Genomic DNA, 13,041 nt, shown 5'->3' on the forward strand with positions numbered 1-13,041 from the left:
GTCGTAAGTTTTGTATATATTTAAATACTTCTGCACACTTTACTGTATATTTATTTTTTGATAAAAAAATAATTTCATGCAGCCAAAGAGTTTTTTTTAGTCTTATGTGTCCTGGAGCAGATCGACGGACAAGTTTACTACTGTTTCTATGAAGTTGTACTGTCTTACTTTAAGCCGAAAGTCTATGCAAGGAAGGCACAGGTAGCTCAGTGTCATATGAATGTAAATCAGTAAATTTTTTCCATTGTGTATAATTATGTCTAGTTTTAGTACTTTCCATCAAAATGCTTCTGTCCTTTTTCGAATGACATTTAGGTACATTATCATTTCACAATAATTAAGGTGCACAAATGACTGTTCAATTGATTCTTCACCTCTCTCACTGTTGTGGCATTCAGGTAGCATCCACTGTACGGTCTATAAGTCATCACTGAAGTAAGACTTTTTGTTCCATGTGTAGAATCCAAAGGGAAGATGGTGAAAAGAAACTGAAATGTATGTTTTATAGATTGAATTCAAAGTGAATGTCTTTAAATTGTCAAGTATAATAAAATGCTTAAAAAAAACAGATTCCTACTGTGGTCTTTTCTTACCAATACAAGTATAATCCTATACAAAAGGGCTGCAACTAATCCTTTTTGATCTCCATTAATCTGCCGATTAGGTTTTCAATTGTTTGGTCTATAAGCTTTGGAAAATCGTGATAAATGCCCATCACAATTTCCTAAAGCCCAATGCGACATCTTCAAATTGCTTGTTTTGTTTGACAAACAGTCAAAACCCAAAAATATTCAGTTTGCTATTACATAAGAAAAAGAAAACCAGCAAATCCTCACAACTGAGAAGCTGGAATTTGGTAGTGTTTGGCATTTGACTAATTCCATCCACACATCTTTTGAAAATATGAGATTTCAAATGTTACAGGGAAATTGGATGTGTGCACAAACATCTACATCTAAAACAAATGACAGTAATGCTTATTTGGTAACCAATAAAACAGAGCCTTTATCCAAATATTTATTTAATCACACTATTCAGAACAACCATAGCATTTACATGTGAACAGACTTATTATTTACTACTCTATATAAAAGCTATTACAATGAAAATATTGATCTTTATGCAACCAAATGATTCAAAACAGCAGAAGGAAAAAGCAAGTTAACAGGAGTTGTGATGAATGTTTTGGTTTTGCATCCAAAACATCACAACCCCCAAAAAGACATCCCTCTTTAGAATAACTGAAGAAAAAAAAAGATAATTATGTCAATATACAGGTCAACATATGTATTCCCGATTAGTCAAATGTTAAACGAAAGGTTTTCTCCTGCTCCTTGCGCTGGTTGTCACACAGTTTGGACACTTCCTCCACTCTTCTCTGCAGAAGAACAGAGTTCTGATCGATCCACTGAAGTGAATCCATGTGGGTGTTGAGAATTTTACAGATCTGCTGAAGCTGAGGAGGAGAAGAAAAAGAAAAAAAACAGAGGCAGAAGTTAATTTAATGTGCAACAATAAATGCCAAAGCACCAGAAATTTGTCAAGGAAGGTTTCATTGAATTAGGTCTCATCTTACTGGGTCACTGGTATCTGCTGGGCCACTGGATGTGTTCAGGTGCTCGATGATCTCCTTCAGGTCCTGCGACATCCTCTTCAGCTGTGCGTCCACGTTCTCGGCAAGCTTGTACGTTCTCTCACGTTCCTCGTCAGCATTCTGCATGTAGATGGTTCCACTTTGCTCTTTCACCGACTCCTCGAGTGGGCACAGCAAGTCCTCCAGCTCCTTCTGTTGGGACAGGATGAAATCCAGCTCCTGGTTTAGCCTCCTCTGGTCCAGCTTCACCTTCTCCATCTCCTTATGCAGGGCTGTGATCTTCTCACCGTTCTCCACCAGCATGCGGTCCCAGGCATTCACCTGAGTAGCCTGCTGTAAGAAATGTCTCTCTTGGTCCTCAAGCTCAAGACTCCACTTGTTAATGAGACCCTCTAGCTGGGCATAGGTCATCACTGGAGGAGCAATGCTTGTAGGGATGGTTGTTGCTGTAGTAGTTGATATGATACTTGTGCTGGATGGCGGTTTGAGCCCCAGTGTAAAGCCTGTAGCAGCACCTGTTGTGGCAGCTGCAACAGTGGAAGACGGGACGGAGGCAGAGGTGGAGGTGATGGTCGCTGCCCCCAGAGGTTTCATCATAAACGACAGACCTGTTGCTGCAGTTGTTGCAGCAGCAGTGCTTGCTGCTAAAGTTGAAACTCCACCCAAAGTAAAGCCTATACCTGTTGAAGCGGCAGTTGCAGCAGCAGTAGCAGCAGCAGTGGCAGCGGCAGCTGTAGAGATGGGTGCAGCAAAGAGAGACGGGCCTGGAGCTGGGGCTGTCTGGGCCGCTGCAGGAGGAGCTGGGGTTGATGAAGGTTTAATCCCAAAGGGAAATCCTCCACCCTGACCTGCTGTGGTTGCAGCAGTGTGGGCTGGCTGGGGCTGGACGCCCAAGGTGAGGTTGGATGGAGCACTGGTGCCAAAGCTGAAGCCCCCTCCTGGGGTAGCAGTAGGGGCTGCAAAAGGGGCTGCAGCTGTGGTCGCCTGGACCTTGGTTGCTCCAAAGCTAAATCCTCCGAATGTGAGGCCACCTGCTCCTGTAGTCGCCGTTACTGTGGCTGTTGGTGGTGGTGCTGCAAGTTGGGGTTGGGGTTGAGCTTGAGAAGGAGTCGCAAAGGTGAAACCCCCTCCTGCGGGGGCAGCAGCGGTGGTCTGTGCAGACAAACCCGAGCCCATGGTGAACCCTGACCCCGCAGTTGGAGCTGCTGAGCCTAAAGTCATTCCTGCGGGTGCTGCTGCTGTGGTTTGAGGAGCGCCCATTCCAAATGAGGCGGTGGGGGTCCCAAAAGAGAAGCCTCCTCCGCCGGCTGCTGTGCTCTTCGCTGGGGTGCCAAAGCTGAAAGAGCCGGCAGGGTTGGGGGTGGCCTGAGCGGAAGTGCCAAATGCGAAGCCCCCTCCGGGGGCTGCAAGTGTGGAGCTTGTCATCCCAAAGCCCGTGCCAGGGGCTGCGGCTGTGGTGGGCTTCTGAGCTCCGAAAGCGAAGCCCGTGGAGGCTTGCCCAAAACTGAATCCGCCACTCATTTTCGTTAGCAGGAGGCTGACTTAATTATAACGTTATCGGAAACAGCCAACTCACAAAATGGTCACTTCCTCGCTGAACTTCTCTGAGGCTTTTGGCGGGGCACAAATACGAGTTGGTTATACCGATGTAACCGAGGAAACAGTTTCTCTCCTACGATATCTTTCCAGACATTAGCGGTTAATAAAGTCAATCACAGGTTTGTTAACGTTACCTTGAGCCAGACGCCGACCAAAAACTAACAAAACATTCTTCACAAAAACGTGGCCCGCTGCCTCGTACTTCTTCAAGCAGGCATTTCTGTAGTTAACTAAAGGAAATGACGGCAGTTAGGAACAAAATCTAGTTACATTATTCTAGCCCTGAGTCTTGTCTGCGAGCGCACAAACCCCGCCTCCCTGGGTAGATTGACTGGTCCAATGCCCAATCACGGCCCCGACCAGACCCCAACTAAAATTTGATTTGTACAGCTTACTGCCTGACAGACAAACCTCAGGGAGCCATACCTACATTGTCCAAAGAGTACTGAGTCCACGTCAAGAAAACAAAATGTATGTGGCTGAACACGAGCTGTGTGACAACTACAAAAATGACGTTGTTCAATGTTGTCTCATAAAAATGGGCAATGTAATGGCCAAATAAAACGGTCTGTAACCGTGACAAGTAAATGTAATAGACAAGATGCTTTCGAAATGATCGAAAGCATCTTGTCTATTACATTTAGATTAATTTGTTTTACGCGAGTCTCTTACTTGCCACGGTTACAGACCGTTTTATTTGGCCATTACATTGCCCATTTTTATCAGATAACTATTGAACAACGTCTTTGTTGACGTATACATATACATAAACAGAAGCAAATTGCACATTTTGAACTATAACGTTTAAAAAAAAAGGAAAAAAGCATCTTAACAAAGTCGAAAGGTAACGTTACTCACATTTCTTCTCTTGACATCGTTATGACTCTCTGGTTTAGCTGGCTGCAGTGCACACTAGTACACGGTTGCTACATTCATGACTGTTACCGCATGTAGCCTCCTTGCCATGTTGGTATCTTTGGCACTCAGCTATGAGCAATTAAAGGCGATTTAGAAATATGTTACGGTGACTTTACACACATTTTACCAAATCACTCAATAACGTAACGTTAACATTTGAATGTGTTCTGCTGAAGTTGAGGCGTAAAAGCTAATGTTAACAGATTAGCTAACTAACTGCGTGTCTGTGCTGTGGATGCCACCTATAAACTTAATAAGCACCATCTGTGACACCACCTGAATAGCATTGTCCGCCAAGTGACCTAACACAGGAGCTGTCACAATGAGGATTTTAAGGTTTCTGAGGAACAGCGTGTCCATAGGAAAGGACATTGACTATTACTCCAAATTTTCACCCTCTCCTCTGTCAATGAAGCAGTTTCTGGATTTTGGTAAGGATTGGTAACGTTACCATAGACTGTATGGTCTGTATGTATATGTATACTTGAGTCTTTGTGTTTACATTCCCAACTTCTTTTGCTTGTGATCTCCTAATGCAAAGTACACGTTACCTTTCCTCACAGGTTGCATATTTACGAGTTGTGAGCAGTTCAATTAAATAATGAATTTCCTTCCTCACATGTTTCTGAGAAAATGAAAACATGCACTATTTTACAAGACACATGCAACGATTAGAGAGAAGTGGTTGTTGTAATCCTACCCTGGTAATTATCTGGCAACACTTTATATGCAACTTGTAACCCCTTTGAGAAGTCCAGGGTCCCAGGTTGGGAACTACTGAATTCAAGATCAGGTAGAAAATACAGGAACCACCTTAAGGCCCTTGTCTTGTCAGTTTATATTATGCTTAGTGGTGCATTTCACTAAACAAATGTGCTACCACAGGCTAATTGCTACAAAGAAACATGGAGGCCTGAGTGTCTGGGACTGTTGTGATGTAGCCTTGGTGGAGGATTAGAAAATCTTTGATCAAGGTACAGGTATTTTATAACACAAGATTGCTATATTGTATATCATGATGTAATACATTTAATGTGAAAACATGATTTAGAAGTTTAGTTTATTAGCACATTGTTAAAAAAGAACGAACAACAATAAGGCTTGATACAAAGTAAAAACATTGTGCAGGGAAGGTTAGAAGCCAAGAAAAGGCTTATAAAGAGACCACCCCTTTAAGTAACACAGCAGTGAAAATTAAATAAAATATACACAATGGGATGAATTACAATAAGATCTTAAAAGTTGAGAAACAGCTTCTAATTAAAATAACCACACAAGAATGTCTGTTTTTGACTAATCCAGCAAATGAAATACCTGACAAATCAATGAAGTGCTTAACCTAAAAATCCAATATCTCTTTAAATTGCTCACAATGGCCTCTTGATAGCTACAACAGTATTTAAACTGTATGGCAAAATTACAGTAGACAAATTTATATTGTACATTGTCATATCAACCAACCCAAGTGACAGCACACACTGAAAACACAAAAAATCATTTGCTTCCCATACTATTTAAAAAAGAAAAAAAGATGTTCCTGTTTCTGTTTACACCCTTCAGGCTCAGAAAATGCATGTGAGAAAACATCATTTGCCTTCCTCAGACATGAATTACCTGTGAGGTTGGCAAACATCATGAAAGAGATCAACTTGTTGCCAGACAACTTGCTGAGTACTCCATCAGTGCGTTTGGTCCAGGGCTGGTACGCTGGTTTTGTTTTGCTTTTTCTTAGTTATCTTTCAAATTACGCTGATGCCAAGTGCCTGCAAATAGTGATGTATGTTTCATGTGCAGGTACATGCAAAGTTTTCAGGAAATTCTTGAGTTCAAAGACAAAAATGCAGATGATGAGAAAGTCACATATGAGTAAGTAAATTGAAACAAACACTACGCAGTTTAGTTTTATCTCTTTATTTATGATGATTTAATTCTGTGGTTTTATTTTTCACGCCTTACCGTGATTGTTATGTCTTTATTCAGTTTCACAGATGCAGTAATAAAGATCAGAAATCGGCACAATGATGTCATTCCGACCATGGCTCAGGGAGTTGTGGAGTACAAGGAGACCTACGGCACAGACCCAGTCGTCAGTCAAAATCTTCAGTATTTTCTAGATCGTTTCTACATGAGCAGAATATCCATCAGGATGTTGCTCAACCAGCACAGTGAGTAGAGTCTCTTCTGCTTAATAAAAGATGATCTCTTGTTGTCAGTCATGAATAATATCACGTGTGAACAGTAGCTGTGCTTGTGTGTAGATTTGTCACAAAGAGCCAGGTCGCTCCAATAACAGGACACCAGAGGCTTATTTATTCTGATCACAGTCCGCTGGTAGCCATCTTGATTTTGTAGCAGTTTGGGGCACGTCCTTTCTGCAACCTTTTAACATCACCGCCACAGTGAACCAAGAAACATCCACAGACCACACCCAGAGACATTTTTGAAATGAACTTGAAAGGACTTGTACCCTATCTACACCTTTTGAATGAGTTAATTGTTTATTCAAGTGTGAGACATACTGTAAAGGGCAAAGAGACAGTAAACCTGCACAGACCTGCTGGATGTTAGTATTATTAAGGTACACAGTTCCTGCTGTGTGCCTGACAAAAACACAATGAGGACAAAGGAGCAATATGAGGACATACTGATAAAGGCAAACAAAACATGATTAGATTATGAGAACAAAAGAACATTTAGGGATATTATATTAGTTGGAATACTTGGTAAGCCTCTGTCAACTTCACTTTTTAAAATTTAATTTCACACTTTTCTTTTTGCTGTCCGTAATTTATAGTGTTTATATAGTGGATTTTGTGTTGTCTGGTAACAGTATTGTTACTGACATAAAAACAAGGTTTTGTAATCAAATGTATGTAAAAAAACAAACAATCATTCATAACGGGGCTAATGTATTTTATTAGAAAATTAACCGGATGTTTTATTTTGTTTCTGTGCTCGACTTCCTGTCCCGCACAATCTGAATTGTGCTGAATTGCTGCGGAGCTCTCCAGCGTCCGGCAAAAATGGAAGCTCTGCGTATCTGTTCCGGAGTGCTGCGGCCGCCGGAGCTCGGACGGAGTCGGAACGCAGCCGTTCCGCAGTCAGTAGAAATACACACATTGACTTTAATGGAAACCTATTGAGTCCGCCGCCGTTCCGGAGCAGATACGCAGCCGTTCCGCGACCGGTGGAAATTGGGGAATCATTTCAATAATTCACACTTTTTATACTGTAGTGTAGCGCGTGGTTATATCCCTGTGTGTTTTATTCCAGCTCTCCTCTTTGGTGGGAAGGTGAAGGTGAACCCAGCTCATCCCAAACAGATTGGCAGTATTGATCCAAACTGTCGTGTCAGCGAGGTTATCAGAGGTAAGGAGCGCAAACGTTTAATGACGGTGACATGAGTGCTCAGATATGTCACTTTTCAAGTATTTAAGCGTCGTGTTGTTCCCTGAAAACAAACCTCTTCCTCGTAGATGCCTATGAAAATGCACGAACCCTTTGTGACCGGTACTACATGAACTCTCCTGAGCTGGTGCTGGAGGAATTCACCGGTACTTTTAATTATGTACAGTACATTACACACACATTTGTTTATCTGAAGCACTTTAAATTGCATTATGAATGAATAAATAAATAAGGGACTGTTCGTTATTTATTTAAGGGCCCACCAAGGAGTTTTGGGACCTTTAGGCTAAAAAGACTGGACCCTCCCCTCGCCAGTAATAATTTTTCTATGACCCTCCAAAATGATTTGGAGAAAGTGGCATGACTTTCCCCTTATGTGTTAGTTTGCGCTTAGCAAAGACGTACAGATGCCGTTTAATATTTTACAGCCTTAACATACATGACTTAACCTCTGCATTCTCATCTTACGCATCACACTCCTCTGTTATGGTGTGGTGGCCATTTCAGTAGATTTACTCACTAACATGGAAACTAAATGCACACTTCCTGCATTACTTCAAATACTAAGTTACTCCTCTAGTAAACTAGTATTCACATGAAATAAAACAATAAAACATTGAGACCATTCAGCAAAGGACACTGGGAAATAACCAATTCAACACTGGTTGCTATGGACTCGTCACTAGGCTTCCTCAGTCATTGTATATTTTAGCACATAAGTAAAGCTGCCGAAGCTGAACGTTATATTCCAAAACATATATGTTTATTTTTAAAGCAGATTTTAAATTACATTGTAACAATTTAACAACTCGCCCTTATGAAATCCAATCGCGGCACGGCTGTTTTGGAACGCAATAGACAGACGGTGGTGGAATGCCCCAACACTTAAATTCAACTAAAACGTAACAGTGAACACTCAGTGTTGGACCTCCAGTCTGTTGAGATGCCTCTCCAAACACATAAACGAAGCACAGTCACACCATAAAACGTTAAGACACGTTGAGAAAAAAGATCCGTATTTTGCCGTAATCCAATTACACGAACAAAAAGTAATCCACAGCGATCAGTAGATCCACAAAAAGGGTCACGGTGTATCCAGCAAGGCCTACGCGCGTCACATTCACCAACCAGCTCCGAACAGGTGAACGAGGCCTCTCCACTTCGCCGTTTAAACAAAGTGGAATAAATGTGTAAAAGTCCAAATCTACACAAAACCCGCAATCAGTTAGTAAGCTGACATCACATTATATACATGGCATTTAGGAAACCGTTATTGCAACGTTGGCACGGCAAGATGTCCAGACATAGTGCAACAGTAACTTTCGTTTTTTGCATCCTGCTGCTCCCATCGTCAGCCAGGGATTTTTTTTTTTTTTTACTAAAGCAGTATATGAAATCTGATGTATTACCTACCACCATTTAGTTGTTTTGTGTTATTTAAGATATTTATAAAATATCTGGTCATGCCAGATATAATTAATTATTCCACTCATTTTTTAAACAATGCATTTACCCATTTCAGCCACCAGGGGAGCAGTGCTCCCTCTGGCCCCCCCCAGCAAACTCATGGCTCAGACCCATCTGGTAGCAAAGGCGGGCAGAGACTAAGAGCTACATGAAAAAATATGCACCAAACAAGCCACTTTGAAATGTTGCTTTTTTCATGAATACAAAAGTTGGGTGACCCTCCCTCCTAGACTAAGACCTAAGAATGGTTTGATTCAAACATGTCTGATGAAATTTAGTCTAATCTTTGATCCTCTGTCCCGACAGTCAACCCCACCGCTGTGGTCTATGTCCCATCTCATTTGTATCATATGGTGTTTGAACTTTTTAAGGTAGGTATGGATTTGCTTTTTGAACTGAATAATTGGGACAGCTGGTTCACATGATTCAGTTTTACATCTTCACATGTTGCCTTGTTGCAGAACGCCATGCGGGCCACCATGGAGTTATACGGTGATGCCATGGAGTATCCTGCTATCCATGCTCAGGTCGCCCTGGGAACTGAAGATCTGACAGTCAAGGTAAAGCTGTGCTGCTGCACATGAGTCTTTTTGCCAAAACATGCCGGTGTAAACTCCTGTACAGATTGAAAATGGAGGCGTTGGATGAGGATACCGTTCAGACCATATGTTCTTCTTCAGGTGAGTGATCGCGGAGGAGGCGTGCCGCTGCGCAAGATTGACCGCTTGTTTACCTACACGTACTCCACAGCTCCTCGACCGAGCATGGACGGGGCCCGTGCTGCTCCTCTGGTCAGTAGTCCTGATGTGTGATCAATAATGTGTGGATTCATGCGGATGGATGTGAGCTCAGTCTTCTGACTTTGCGGTCGACTACTCCATTTGTACTCAGCACCATGAAAATCTTAAACAATCACTTTATGACAGTTATAGACCTTGTCACACATGAAAATTTCGTTTCTGGGCAGTTGAACTTAGTGAAAAAAAGTGCAGTCTTAGTACATCTTGACTTATGTTTTTAACTGGGTGATAATTATTTATTGTTTTGTATTGTGATGATATTATCATGTTGTGTTATTATTTTACTAAATTCTGTTCCAAATGGATCTCAACCAAAGTGAATTTTGTGTTGTTGTTGTAATTAAAAATGAATCTTTTTAATATGTTTACACATGCGATTTCGCATACATCCCTATATCATGATCTATGTTAATAACAGACCAGCTTCTTTTGACCTTTTGAAATAGTAGATGACAAAGAAAATAATCACTTTTGACCCACTTACTTTTTTCTGGAGCTTTCAGTTGTATTACATGATGTTCTTATTGTAACATTGCTTCAAAGAGAGAGGAAAAATACATGAAAGCATTTCTGTAATTTCCCCTCCTGTTCATGTAATGTGTATACAGCAAACAATCTATGTATTATCAGTTTGTTCCAGTGCCAGACTTACTTTACAGTCTAAGCTCTAACACACACAACTCTTGTTTTATTTGCTCTCTGCTGTGAAACTGCTAACTGCTCTGTTTTATTTTTGTCCAGGCTGGTTACGGGTATGGCCTGCCCATCTCTCGACTGTACGCCCGGTACTTTCAAGGGGACCTGAAGCTGTACTCTCTGGAGGGTTATGGAACTGATGCTGTGGTCTACATTCGGGTAATTGAGTTTTACTTGTGTGTGTGTGTGTGTGTGTGTTTGTGTGTGTGTGTGCGCATGCATTATTTACATTGTGTTTTAACTTATTTTCTTAATCTTCTTGTTAGGCACTCTCCACAGAGTCCATTGAGAGGCTCCCTGTGTACAACAAGTCGGCCTGGAAACATTACAAGACAATTCATGAGGCCGACGACTGGTGCATCCCCAGCAAAGAGCCGAAGGACATGACAACGTTTCGCAGTTTCTAGATCCAAATAAATGGCTGTGTGTGTGTGTGTGTGTGTGTGTGTGTGTGTGTGTGTGTGTGTGTGTGTGTGTGTGTGTGTGTGTGTGTGTGTGTGTGTGTGTGTGTGTGTGTGTGTGTGTGTGTTTTTAAAGCTGTGGTAGGCACTTCATTTTTGACCTCGTTGGGGGAAAAATTCCTTAATAATCTTTCAGCATATTGTATTTCGTAATTGGTTTGAGAGAGAACTAGACTTCTGCATCTCCTCTTGGCTCTGTTCCATCACAGGAGACTTTGGCCAATCACAGGTCATTTCAGAGAGCGAGAGCGTTCCAATTGGCTGTTCTGTGCATGCATTGCTCATGCGACAAAGAGGGGAGACGGAGAGCTGTAAGAAGAGGTTTCACTCTACTTCAAATTCTGGCATTTTTTGCATTCTACCCACTGCAACTAAAAGGGCTTTTCACACCGGGGGCGACACTTCGCCTGCGTAGTCGCGTGGATCCGTGAGCTCCTCATGTGAACAGACACAGCGGACAACGCCAGGCGATCAATGTGTGGTAACCATGGAGATTCTGTGCAAAATAGAAATTCTGCCGGATTTCACTCATTTAGGCCAGATAACCGTTGCCTTGGACTTTCTTTGTGTTGGCATTTTAAACTCCGGTCAATTGATGAGGACTATGGTTAATTGCTCCTCAGATCTCTGCGAGGTAAATCCAGACAGCTAGCTAGACTACCTGTCCAATCTGAGTTTTCTGTTGCACGAATGAAACAACTTTTGAACGTACACGTTCCACCAAAACAAGTTCCTTCCAGAGGCTGTTTTGCAGCGGCGCAGTTGCTCCGTACGGTGTTTAGCGCCACCCATGACGATTGTGATTGGTTTAAAGAAATGCCAACAAACCAGAGTATGTTTTTCTCCCATCCCGGAATACTGTGTGGACTCGCCAGACCCTCCTCCGCAGCACCGCGGTAGAGGAAGGTCTGGCAAAACCAGACTAGGTAAGAAAATGGAAAACTTGTTTCACAATAAGTTGCTGCTTGATTTTTAATCTGTGCGTGTGATTGGTTCGAATGTTTTCATTTGGGGCATTTCTTCTTTAGTTGGATGATGTATACAAGCAACGTGATCAAAAACGTATTGATTTGCCATCTCTATAGTTACATTTTGCACCTGTTTTACTTAACGTAACAAGAAAAATGAATCTGAAATTCAACAAAGCTGAAGGAAAATGTGTAGGCTGATATGACTAATTGGGTTTGCAACATATTTAGTTTTCTTCTGAAACTCCGTTAATTTGAAACAAGGTGCTTATCTTTTCTCAGGAGTTGTAACACTTGCAGTACAAGAGCAAAATATTTGGGCTGCTGTGGTTGTATTTTAAAGACTCGTCCTGGTAAATTATCTATAATCAATACCTCCCATGTTACACTGAAGCAGTTGTATGGATCATGTTTAGTGAAAAATAAACATTTCAAACAGGGAGATGATTCGTATTTGTGTCAAATCTCCTGTAAGTGAAGTAAAGATGGATGTCACTGGTTATCATGCTACTTATGATCAGATTTCTGCCTTGTTCTTGTTTAAATGGTGCAACATCAATACAGTGAACTCTACAGGGACACTGTATGGCTGTGCAATCTAATTTTCACTAACTACAGTGAATGCAATGTTGAATACCAACATTATTTACTCGAGGGCTTTTAAATAAAATGATTGTTACTGTGGGAATGTTACAGTATGTTTTCCAGAGTGATGCCATTGGATGAAATGCTGGAATACATTATTGCAAATGATTAAGGGTCTTCCATATCAGCTTCAGACCCCCTGCCCACTGATTTGCACCTGACAAATGTTCTGATGATTTAACAGTGTCAAGGGTATAATTTATTTTTGAAAGTGAATATTACGTTTAATCTAAAGAATCCTGTGAGACTTTGTGTAAAAGCAGCAAAAATAGTTTCACTGCTTATCTGGCAAATTAAGTGACTGAACACAAAGTAAATGCTTCCTGACAGAAGCCTTGCATAATCCATTAATGATTACTGAGGGACAAGACAATCATACAATGTTAACAGAACAAGAGAACAGCCCTGCAATCAAAACAACCTCACTTAATGCCCAGTTTCTTTAGTTGTTGGTCTGTTGACTCAGGTCTTTGGTGAGACTACAT

The 13,041-nt window shown here is 41.5% G+C and overlaps 2 protein-coding genes across 7 annotated transcripts; one reads left to right on the forward strand and one right to left on the reverse strand.

Moving 5' to 3' along the window:
- Position 1: 1 nt before the first annotated feature.
- Positions 2–3,439, reverse strand: nup62l (nucleoporin 62 like). Its single transcript, XM_078261879.1, has 2 exons — positions 1,577–3,439; positions 2–1,456 (listed from the first exon to the last, which is right to left on the reverse strand). The coding sequence occupies exons 1-2, from the start codon at positions 3,113–3,115 to the stop codon at positions 1,298–1,300; spliced, it is 1,698 nt and encodes a 565-aa protein (XP_078118005.1). The 5' UTR covers positions 3,116–3,439; the 3' UTR covers positions 2–1,297.
- A 325-nt stretch (positions 3,440–3,764) lies between these two features.
- Positions 3,765–12,351, forward strand: pdk1 (pyruvate dehydrogenase kinase, isozyme 1). 6 transcript variants are annotated; one of them, XM_078261885.1, is made up of 12 exons: positions 3,765–4,037; positions 4,997–5,085; positions 5,672–5,813; positions 5,906–5,977; positions 6,092–6,276; positions 7,385–7,480; positions 7,588–7,665; positions 9,293–9,357; positions 9,448–9,546; positions 9,667–9,777; positions 10,528–10,641; positions 10,749–12,351. In XM_078261885.1, exons 3-12 carry the CDS (start codon positions 5,746–5,748, stop codon positions 10,887–10,889), a joined length of 1,029 nt encoding a protein of 342 aa, XP_078118011.1. In that variant the 5' UTR covers positions 3,765–4,037; positions 4,997–5,085; positions 5,672–5,745; the 3' UTR covers positions 10,890–12,351. The 6 variants fall into 6 exon arrangements, with proteins under 6 accessions (XP_078118011.1, XP_078118009.1, XP_078118008.1 ...); XM_078261884.1 differs by lacking the exon at positions 3,765–4,037 and adding an exon at positions 4,480–4,542; XM_078261883.1 differs by lacking the exon at positions 4,997–5,085.
- The last annotated feature ends 690 nt before the right edge of the window (positions 12,352–13,041 follow it).

Source organism: Sander vitreus, chromosome 11 (assembly GCF_031162955.1).
Source record: "Sander vitreus isolate 19-12246 chromosome 11, sanVit1, whole genome shotgun sequence".
NCBI classification, from domain to species: Eukaryota; Metazoa; Chordata; class Actinopteri; order Perciformes; family Percidae; genus Sander; species Sander vitreus.